The sequence below is a fragment of the Psammomys obesus genome, unplaced genomic scaffold (assembly GCF_907164565.1).
Source record: "Psammomys obesus unplaced genomic scaffold, mPsaObe1.curated_primary_1811, whole genome shotgun sequence".
NCBI lineage: Eukaryota > Metazoa > Chordata > Mammalia > Rodentia > Muridae > Psammomys > Psammomys obesus.
Genome location: NW_026587216.1, coordinates 17,792,765 through 17,804,433, shown reverse-complemented (window position 1 = coordinate 17,804,433; position 11,669 = coordinate 17,792,765). Strand labels below are relative to the sequence as shown.

The 11,669-nt window shown below is 44.6% G+C and overlaps 1 protein-coding gene across 2 annotated transcripts in view; it reads right to left on the bottom strand.

Annotated features, from left to right (window-relative positions):
* Positions 1-11,669, bottom strand: part of Znf704 (zinc finger protein 704) — a 212,748-nt gene that overhangs the window by 156,734 nt on the left and 44,345 nt on the right. For both annotated transcript variants that reach the window (XR_008719666.1, XM_055603238.1), the window contains exon 2: positions 10,848-11,086. Coding sequence is in view for 1 of the 2 variants with exons in the window: in XM_055603238.1 (XP_055459213.1) it covers positions 10,848-11,065 (218 nt within the window). In the remaining variant the exon portion in view is untranslated. The remainder of the gene's footprint in view (positions 1-10,847; positions 11,087-11,669) is intronic.

The following is an 11,669-nucleotide window of genomic DNA, read 5'->3' as shown; positions in this document are numbered from 1 at the left end:
CCTCTGCCTCTGCCTCTGCCTCTGCCTCTGCCTCTGCCTCTGCCTCTCCGAGGGCTGGGATTACAGGTGTGGGCCACCACGCCCAGCTCGTTTTTTTTGTTTGTTTGTTTGTTTGTTTTGTTTTGTTTTTTTGTTTTTGTTTTTGTTTTTTTTTTAAGACTGGGAAAAGTCTTCCCAAATTTGAAAGAATCAAGCCCAAACCGTTCTTGCTACCCAGGCTGATTACAACAGGAAACCCAGGGCATGTCACCGGCTTTGGACTCACAGCACTGTGGGGAAGGAGACCTGGTGGTGAACTACAGCACAGCCAGGCGTGGCTGAGACTGGGAAGTGTCCTTCCCCACGGATCCGGATGACACACAGTCAGATTCCTTAGGACCAAAGAGCAGCAGGGCCATGCAGTGAACCTCTCCTGACCACCAGTTCTATTTCCTAAGTGCTCAGATGTAGACACACTCTTCAAACGCTCTTAGTCTCTGAAATTACATCTCTCTGCAACTGCAAATGGATTTGCTCCTTTTTTTAGGTTGTGAATTGTTTGTTGTTTATACTGTTTGCAAAGAAAGGTGGTGCTATTAACCGAACTTGAGGCAGAGCTGAGGTCTGCCACCATTCCTGCCACTGCCCCATGCTCTCTTGAGCTTCTGTTCTGATTAAGTTTCCTCGTTTGGATTTCTACAGTGTCTAACTGTTCTTTTGCTTTTCATACCTGCCTATTCTTCCTCCCCACCTTCTCATCCCCACAGGATGCCAATCAAACATTAGCACCTAAATAGTTACCACTACCTAAAGATAAACATCAGGTTCTCTAGGTACCCCAAGTTAATGTTAATTCTCAAACCTAATCCCTTAATTCCTCAGCTGAATGCTACCATAAATGAACCCTCCCACCCCAAACAACAGGGAAGCTAATACATAAAGGATACAGTAACAACTAAAGCCGGTAAACTAATAAAGCCCTTGAACACAGGAGTCTGGAGTTTTCTATACTTGATATATTTGTTGCATTTCCCAGTTTGAAAGTCATATGCAGTAACTACCTTTTCTTACTGCTGTATACGAAGAAAAAGCATAAACAGATGCCTTAGTTTCAGCCTGAAATATGTGTACTTCTGTAGGGTCACCGCAATGAGGACCACAGTGGGGACCACAGGGTACATGGTAACTAAAGAAGTTCTCTCAAGCCAAGAAATGGAGCTGCTCTAAGGTATTTTAGAACCAGAACTAGGGTGGGACCTGCTTAAGCTGGAATTTAAGCCGCTTTGTGACAAGTAAATATCACCTGTGAGGGGCCACACCGGAGGCTGCTGAAGACTCCCAACTAAGGCTATTTAATTCCGAGCTACACTGCTACCACAGTCATCACTAGCCACACATGGCACTGATCACTTGAGAGGTATCTGGACCAAGCTGATACCCATTGCAGGACACAGGGCAAATTCTGCAAAAAAGGTGCAGCCTGCAAAAAAGAATGTACAATACCGCTAATAACCTCATTATGTATTGAAAAACCACTTGAGGTTGGATTAAATTTAGTAATTACAGCCAGCCAAGGTGGGCGCACGCCTTTGACCCCAGCGCTTGAGGAGGCAGTGGCAGGCAGATTGCTGTGAGTTTAAGGTCAGCCTGGTCTACACCAAAGTGAGTCCAGGACAGCCAGGGCTACACAGGAAAAACAAAACAAAACAAAAACAAAAAACAAGAAGGCAAAATTTAATCACGGCTGGTCTTTCGCCTGTTCTTAAAGTAGTGACTACAAACTGTGAAGGTGTATGTGTAGCTCATATTCAGTCTCTTTGGGCAGTGCTCCTCGAGTGCTGGGTTTTGCTTTTTAAGATACTGGGAAACGAACGGAGGGCGAACGTTATGCCACAGTCTTCCAAGTGTAAGTCTTAAAATATATACATATTGATTATCACATGGCCTTTAGCAATATGAACAGCACAAAATCTCTGCTGTCGGGCTACGTGGAGAAGGGAGGCAAAAGAACTCAGTTATTTCTATCACTGTTACAAAGCGTGACTGTTCAGGTCTCTGAACCTGTGTAGGAGATGACGTGTTGTATGTATCTATCTCCCCGTGAAGCGGCTCTGCAGAGGAAGACCACGACAGAGCACCTCGGAATGCTGATGCTCCCTAAGTGCTGAGGGCTGCTCCCATTTGACATCCGCACAGGCCAGGGGCCCACCCTGCCCCCAGTGCTGCTGGTCCACCAGCTTTGGATGGTTAAAGGTTCCCCCGTTTACTGCCGGAGACATTTCCACAGAAGGGTTTACTAGGTACACAAGAACATTTTGGAAAGAATGCCTGCAAATCTCTGAGTTCCACCCCTCAGAATTCTGCTTCATAACTACTCAGTTTGATCCAGAGGGAATAGCCTAATGTTCTAAATCCAAAATGCAATTCTCAACAGGCAGCATAATCTAATTAGACAGCAACCTACACTCGTGGGTAAATGGCTATAGTACACAGTTATTGGGAAACAGTGGATTTAATAAGTTATATGTAAAATGAGCACAAAAGCAGTGTGGTATTCTTTTTCAAACACACCCACCCATATCTACCCAGGCTTCCCTCCCACCCCCAAATTCATGCGGCAATTTGTATCACAAAGCACAAGCTTTCTAAGTTAAAAATTAAGGAAACAAAGCCCGTATTACTGACAACCCTGTCGGTAAAGGAAAGGAAGTGGGGTCTGGGAGAGTCCTCTGTCTCGACAGCTTCCTTGATGCTGCTGGTGAGCAGCAGTGGAGCAGAGGGCAGCGGATCTACGTTTACATCTCAGCAGCCATCTGTGAGTGTCTGGCAGGAAGAGATAGCTGTCCTCTACAATAACAGACGGGAACCCCACCATCCTAGTCAGGGAGGTCTTGCTCCTGAGTAAGAAGAGAAGCTTGAATGACTTCCCTTTCCAGTGTGGTTTCAGATCTCCAGTCTTTCCTGGAAGGCTCTGACTTCGAGGTAACTAGACACTAGAAAGTGTAAGTGTCCCCAGTCACTCGTGATCTGCCCGTTGGCAGTATGATGGGACAGATGTGTACAGCTTCCACAGAGCATTTTGGCCTCTGGGTGGCAAAGAGAGGCAACAGTCACTCCTCATTTGAATTTCTGAAATGGTAGGACAAGCAGGATGGGGAGGAAAAGGTTTCCTGGAAAAGATGTTTTTCTCTTTATGGACACTGTGTCAGTGAGCTAAAAGAGCCACCAATCATACAGTATTAGTGCTTCTCCAACATCAGTGAGTATGTTTACATTCTCCAAATATACATGCTTTAAAGAGAACTACTTACAATGACATTTCTCAGTGGTCTCACTTAGCTACAGAGCTGGGAACCTGACAAGTTCCAAATGTGTATGAAACATTACATACCTCTCCCAGAAACTGGTGGTCTAAACTGAGATTCAGAAATAAAAGCCAGCAGTTTTGAATCCAGGTGTGGTGGCTCATTCCTGGGGAGGCTGTGGTGAGAGGTTGCTGCCGGCTCAAGGCCAGCCTGGGCTCTATCTCAAACAATAAAGAAATGACAGAAATCCTGCTTTATCTCCTTTACCTCCAAATTTGTCACAGGAGACCTTGCTATAAAGGATAATGGAGGAAATGCAGACATCTAGAAACAGTAGCCTAACTAGCTTCGGGTTTTTCACTGGACACAGGGAACATGGCTTATGGATTAGGTTACTTTCTAACTTTGAACTCAAAGGTTAACAAGAAGCTGGATATGGTAGTTAGTGCCTTTGATCCCTCACCTCCTGAAGCAGATGCGGAGGATCTCCAGTTTGAAGCTCTCCTGGTCCACATAAGACTGTTACTCAAAAGCACTCTCTCTCTCTCTCCCCCTCCCTCCCTCTCTGTCATACACACACACACAGGACCACTTGTCAAATACTGAGCTACACGTCCAAAGGCTAACGAGTCTCTGAAGGTGGTTTTCAGACTGGCATCTTTTATCTATCAAGTGACTGTTAGAACCCCACAGAACAATAGGCACCACAATACTTTTGTCTTCTTTCAATGGCGACCTAATCATCTGTCTGTCATATGCTAAAGAGCTGCCCTTAGCTCTACGAACATTTGAAGTCAGGTTTTTTTTCGGGTTTTTTTTTTGGGGGGGGGAGGGGGTTTCTTTTCCTTAGTATAACTGGCTTGGTAATAGCATTCTTCAGCATTAGGGTTATAATTAGAAGTCAGTTATCGTTCTGCATAAGCAAACTGTAATCGCTGTTTGGATGAAGTCCAACAAATTTAGCCATCAGTACTACCTAAGAAAAGGCAATGTCTGACCCAAACAAAATAACAAATGCCATGCTCTAACAATCCAGATCGGTCATTATCAACCTGTGGGTCCTGACCCCTTTGCAGGGTTGAAGGACCCTTTCACAGGGGTCACTTAGCAGATATTTACATTACAACTCACAACCCTAGCAAAATTACAGCTATAAAAATAGCAACAAAAATAATTTTATGGCTGAGGTCACCACAACATGAGGAACTGTATTCAAGAGGGGCACTGTTAGGAAGGCTGAGAACCACTGTTCTAGATGATCAGTGTCTGCCTACCTGTGGGCTTTGTTTCCAGGTTAGGGATCTAACGTTATTAAGTATTTTCTGGCCACGCAGTTAACAAGGACAATAAATCATTAATACTCTCCCATAAACACAAAATCCCCATGGGGCCAGAAACATCCATGTATTTTCTACATGTGCTCCTTTGTGTTGTACTGACACTCCGGTGTCTTTCCACTCGTTTATGAAGTGGGAATTGAGACACCTACCCATAGCTTCTGTTATTTTCATCCTTCATCTGATGGCTGGATTTGCACCTATGTCTACAGAGTATCTTACATTCATCTCTCATTTAGAAGCCCCAAAGCACCACCCCCACCTTTGGATGTTGCTCAAATAGACAGCTCATCCAGCTGTCTATTTTCTGACCTGGTTCCAGCCTCCTCCATGACTCTGGGAATGAACTGGTAGTTTTAAGAGAAAAATAAGATAAGATCCATCCTTGTTAAACCAGCCAGTCCTTTTCTATGGCGCACGGCGCAGTGGGCCCCCTTCTACTTCACACTGCAGTTCAGCTGTCCATTTCTTTCATCTCAAGTCTCTCTCCATCTCAGCCCTAATTCCCATGATACCTTCCTGCCCTAATGAAGTACTATCCTGACTGGGCTTCCTGTGTCTACTCTTGCCCCCCTTAGCCCATTGTACATAACCAAAGTGGCCCTTCCTAGTGAATGTCTAGCATTGCCCCCTATAAAATCACTTAAAAATGTAAGTTTAAGATGTAACACAACCAACATAACTAAATATGATCTGGTTCTGGACTCTCCCATCTCAGGCATCCACCAACTACTGAGGAACAAAGAAAATGTGTCACATCCACAGAATGGGGAAATACTTCAAGTTCAACATACGAGGCACTGCCAGCACGGTGCATGTGGTGTAGATGAAACCTGAAAACATGGCTACTAAACTCCTGTCTATATTCTTGAAGCCTGTTTTCTTCAACTCTCCGGAAAGATCAATGGAGTTTTTATTGTCCCTTAGGGATACCTTAAAGAGCGCATACTCAAATGAACTCATTCCTTATTCTTAATTCACAGCTACTTTTGGAAGAGGCTGGGTCTTATCTTTTGTGACTCCACTGGCTGAGGAGAGGTTTGCAGACATCAGTCCTTCAGAGGCTACCTTCTGCACGGTTAGCATCAACTCATTGCATGCTGCCCTTGAATCAGAGCACCACTGCTAAGCATGCGTTCCCACCCACGCTCATGGTCCAGGTTTACCTTCATCCACTGACGAATAATGAGAAACCTCGGAAGACTTCAGTTCTCAATCAAGTCTACCCCTCCTTACCAGTCCTCCCAAAGAAACTGAGCTTTTTTCCTGAAACCAATCAGCCCACACTGGTGGGGCCCCACAGCAAGGGGACTCTCCTGGCACCTCTACCCACTCCAGGTGGCTCAAAAGCGAGATGTGTTTCCTCTCCTTACTCAAAAGCATGACCCTTGGGACACTTGAAGCAACAGCCATTACTGCCTTTGTTCATAGTCGCTAACATTAAGAAGCCCTGCAAGGGGCCTGCACTGACATTCCTGGCTGCCAGAGAGAGCAGCCCCTGCTCCAGCCTCAGGGCAGAGAACACTCAGAACAATGTTTCCAGCAGGAGAGGCAGCCACAGAACAGTGTTGACCAGTTCCAGGGCCAGAGTTAGGCTTCAAAAGCATCCGCTGCACTTGCCACTCTCCTTGTTCTTCCTCCCTAGCAGTCCAGCCTTGCACTGCCCTGCTTCCTCCACCCCCTGCCTTCCCACAGCATTTCTGTATGCATTGCTTGCATGCTTAATTCTGTCTGGGCTCTTGGCTCTCAGATGGCCAAGCCTAGCATGTCTGGGGTAATAAATTTATACTTTCTAAAGCCAGCAACTTTCAAACGGGCTCCTGGAAAACTGCATTTTATAAAAAATTGTACATTTATCCACTTACGAGTGCGTATATACCATGTGTTTCTTTCTGCTTCTGGGATACCTCACTCAGGATGATCTTTTCTAGTTCCCACCATTTGCCTGCAAATTTCATGATTTCCTTGTTTTTAATTGCTGAGTAGTATTCCATTGTGTAAATGTACCACAATTTCTGCATACATTCTTCTGTTGAGGGACATCTGGGTTGTTTCCAGATTCTGGCTATTATGAATAAAGCTGCAATGAACATGGCTGGGCATATGTCCTTGTTGTATACTTGAGCACCTTTTGGATATATGCCTAGGAATGGTATAGCTGGATCTTGACATATAATATAGGATAATCATACTAAAATCTGTACACCTAAAGAAGCTAAGGAAGGAGGAGGACCCTGGGTAAATGATCAATCCTCATTCAGAAAGGCAAACGAGATGGACATCAGAAGAGGGAGAAAACAGGGAACAGGTCAGGAGTCTACCACAAAGAACCTCTGAAAGATTCTACCCAGCAGGGTGTCAAAGCAGATGCTGAGACTCATAGCCAAACTTTGGGAAGAATGCAGGGAATCTCATGAAAGAAAGGGGAGATAGAAAGACCTGGAGGGCACAGGAGCTCTACAAGGAGAGCAACAGAACCAAAAAATCTGGACCATGGGTTCTTTTCTGAGACTGATACTCCAACCAAGGACCATGCATGGAGGTAACTTAGAACCCCTGCACAGATGTAGCCCATGGCAGGTCAGTGTCCAAGTAGGTTCCCTAGTAAGGGGAACAGGGACTGTTTCTGACAGGCACTCAGTGCCTGGCTCTTTGATCACTCCCTGAGGGAAGCAGCCTTACTAGGTCACAGTGGAAGAGAATGCAGACAGTCCTGATGACACCTGATAGGTTAGGGTCAGATGGAAGGGGAGGAGGACCTCCCCTATCAGTGGACTCTCAGGAAGGGGCATGGGAGGAAAAGAGGGAGGGAGGGAGGGATTGGGAGGAGCCAAGGAGGGGGCTATAGCTGGAATACAAAATGAATAAATTGCAATAAAAAATTTAAAAAGTTAAACACACACAAAAATTGTACATTAAACTCTCAGGTTTGAAGTTTTTCCTTGTCTACTTCATTCTTCTGTATCTTCAAAGGGATACTAAAAGCAACAACAACAAATCAGGCTTTTAAATGGGTGTATCAATTTAATCACTCTCCTAATAGTAAAGCATTCCCTTTACTTATAAATTCACCCAGTTCTGATGAGAAGGCAGACTACACTAAATAGTTTCTTGGACTTGGCTGTTTATGTGTCCATCTATCTGACTGTGCTGTAAGCTTCTGGAGGGAAGCACCTCTCCCACTCATGTGTTTAACAAGTTCTAGGTCACTGGTAGCAAGGACTCAATAGATAACCTGGTGATAAAGACAAGACTTGAAATCAGGGAATCCGATGGTCGGTCACAGAGATCAAGGTGGGACAAGATTCCCAGATCTCCCCGAAGATATGGAAAAGCAATTAACAAACACTGTTTTTACTGTACGAACCATAGGTAACAACACTTCAAGTTTCATTCTTGTAAACTACAGGAAGTAAGGAAAAGAGTCAGTAAGAATCACTACAGGTAATTTTAACTTGCCCAGGAACTCTGCACCACTGATACTACAGCCTAAACTAATCACCTGCCTCTATGGAGTACCCAAACCACAAAGTCTGGAATTACAAGAGTAAGTGATAGAAACTTGTGTGGATGAGACATACATGTGTGGGTTACACATACACGTTAATTATAGGTCATATTTAATAACTGATACAGACTTCCTCATTCTAATGCATTTCACCACACTCCAGATTCACTCAAATATCAACAGATACGGCTGACGGCTATAATTGTCTATAATTGTCCTTTCTCCGATGTGATTCAAAGTTTCCTTACAACAAGATATCCATCTACTCAATCAAAAGTTGGCCCTTCCTAAATAACCTAATGACTGTAAACAAACAGAAGAAAACGTCTGAGAATTAGATTATTCTGCGTAACGTGATTCCTTCATGACTATTTAATTAAAAAAGCAATTTGTTTCACCGAGGGTTAGCGTGTTTGTGATGATTACATTTTTTACTGCGACAGTGAAAACAAGTGTGTGGGCGCAGAGGCTGGACAACGACACTTGAAGCAGCACTTCTCGAGGCACATTAATTCATCTAAATTATACCCTGTCGATGGGGAATTCTTTTCCATATATTGATGAGTTAAGACGTAATTAATTTCTCCCTACACTGGCTTGAGTGGTACGCTGTGGTGTATAGCTAATAACGATAAAGAAGGAAACAGTCTGCAGCCCAGCATTAGACAAAAGAAAAGCAGAAGACATTTTCCTTCCCAAGGTACCAGGGGTAAAATCAAGTTAAATCTGGGGGGGGCGGGGGGGCTGGTGGGTAGAGTGCTTGTCTAGGATGCACAGAGCCTGGGTTCTTTTCCCAGCATGGCATAAACTAGGCATGGCGGCACACACCTATAATCTACTCGTAGGAGGAGGGGGGGCCTGGAAGCTCAGGGTCATATTTTGCTACCCAGTGAGTACTGGGCCAGCCTGAGCTATGTGAGAGCTGGGGTAAAACCAAACGGAAGGTGGAGCCTTCAACAATCTATGAGAACATGAACTAATTCTAGGTCTTTTATTACGTGTGAAAGACTCCACGGGGAAATGGTTTGCACAGTCGGTCCTACAGAACGGCATGTCAGCATGGAGCCCTCAGACACTTTTCTTCTGACAGGCCTGGAAAGAACATAAAAGCACAGCTCTTCTCGTTCCCCGTTGCCAGCATGCCGTTTGTCCTATGAGTCAGCCAAACGACACCCATGAGCTAAACTAACGTGTGTACCTGCTTCAGGGCACTATAAAAACTTCACAATGAAGGCACGGAAGAAACTAATCCTTAATAACTTAATTAAGCATTTCATACAAAAATCATACAAGAGCAAATAGTAACAAACAGTTGAACTGAAGTAAGAGATATACAAAATTGGCAAGCAGAGGTTGAAGGAAACAAAGAGGCCTGTAATTTTAGAAAGCATGACAATTTGGCAGCCAGATAGAGTAACATGTAATTTCCTAGAGAAGATATTCCCTCTATTTAATATAGAAAACAATGGAAATGCTAATTTCCTAACCATGAGCAGGTGGGAAAGGGTCACTCATTCCTGGCCCACCAGGTACTGTTCTCCTCTGGGGCTGTCAGCGATCACAAGACTTCCCAAGCAATAGCTTACAGAGCTCCGCGATAATCGTTTCTGGCATTAAAAAATAAGCAATCTGTCTGCTGTAAGACAGGGGACTCCTCCTCATCTTCCAGGTGCTCATAGACCCTCTAGAAGCAAGGGCGCTGGGCACTGTTCTAGTCCAGAGACAGCAGGAACCAGAGGACTCCAAGCCCTGTGCCTGGGGCGTGGGGGGGGGGGCTTCTACATAGGGCCTCATAGAATATCAGGAAGAGGAGTGGCAGGTCATGTATGTACACTCTACTCGGCTTCCATTCTGCCATAAGAGTACCTACCCTTCAGCACTACTAGGTAAGAGTTGAAAGAAGGGGGAGATGGGGGGCGGGGGCTGGGAGGAGTGAAGGAGGAGATGGTCCAGGTGTACATTTGTGCATGCGCGTGCCGCAGGGTGAGTGTAAACTCAGGACACAACCTGAGCGTTGTGGTAGGGTAGAAGGGCCTCCCCTTCTACCTTACTTGAAACAAGGCTTCTCTGATGTTCACTGATACACACACCAGGCTAGCTGCCCATGAACTTCTGGCAATTCTCAATCGCACCGTGGGAGAACCAGCATTACAGATGTGCACAGCCCCGAAGCCAACTTTACCCGGCCTCTGGGGACTGGAACTCGGCCCTTATGATTCCTGGGAGAGCACTCTACCCCGTGAGCCATCTCCCTTGCCCAGATAGATCTTGAAAAGATGCACATGACATCAACTAGACATCACTAAGCACTTTTACACACTGAAGGCTTTGCAGGTCACCAAAGGCCTGTCACATCGTCGCCCTTTCTTTTAACTGTCTGAATTGTTAAACTCTCGTCTCATAATCCGAACAGAATGAAGCCAGGGCTAATTAGCTTACGGTCATAATTTGCTACGCCCTCACCTAGGATCTGAGCACATTTGCCTTCAAGTGCCTTCAACCTTACACAGCCCATTTCATTCTGTTAATGTTTTCGCATTTACTTTTTCCTACAGTAAGTTTCAACTATGGCAGCTTCAAAGTCAAAGGAGCAGAGAGAACCTGACAGGCAACTCTTGCTCTGTTTGGACCCTGCGCAACAGAGACAAGATGGGTGGACCTGTTCTCCCCCCCCATTTCCTGCAGGAGCAGGAACCGAATGAGACAGATTGTCCTTACCTTGCTGGAGGAACATCGATATTGGAGGAAACCACTTTCCGCTTCTGCTCGAGAAGGCAAACGGATCGAGTGTTTTCTTTTTCCTGGTCTAGGATCCGGTTGGCTTTTTTGGTATCCACTGTTTTCATGTCTTCCTCCATGGCCAATGGGAACAAGTGATGAGATATCTTCTTGCTGGAGTCACGTTTTAAGTCCTCTGATTGAAATGTGAAGGTCATTTCTCTCTTAAAACTTCCTACCTGCAAAATACCACACAGAAAGAAGCTCTGAAAATAGTCTTAAGTTCTTTTCTGGAAGTCTGTAGTTGAGGAGAGGCCACACTCCCCTCCCTGTTTGTGGTAGTTAATTGGCTGGGGGAAACAAAACACGGAAATAATAGCTAGCATTGCAAAGCTAGTTCAAGGCCAGCCTTGTCTACACAGAGTGTTCCAGGACAGCCAGGATTACACAGAGAAACCTTGTCTCAAAACAACAACAGAATTTTTTTTTTCCCAAGAAATGCTCAAAACAACAAACTCAAGAAATGCTTTTCTTTTCAAGACTTGCAAGCACTACCTCTCTATGCTTTTATATTTTAATATTTTATATTATCATGATTAATAGAAGACAGCTAATCTTAAAGGCAACCTATTTTGACTATACTGGCTTTAGTTTTAATGAATAAGGTATAAGACAAATATGAAATCAAAGCTCCATGAATTAAATCTCATTATTCCCAATTTTGGAGCCCCTGGGAAAAAGTAAACAAAAGTAATGGTTTTTCTTGTTTGGTTGTTTGGTTTGGTTTGGTTTGGTTTGGTTTGGTTTGGTTTGGTTTGGTTT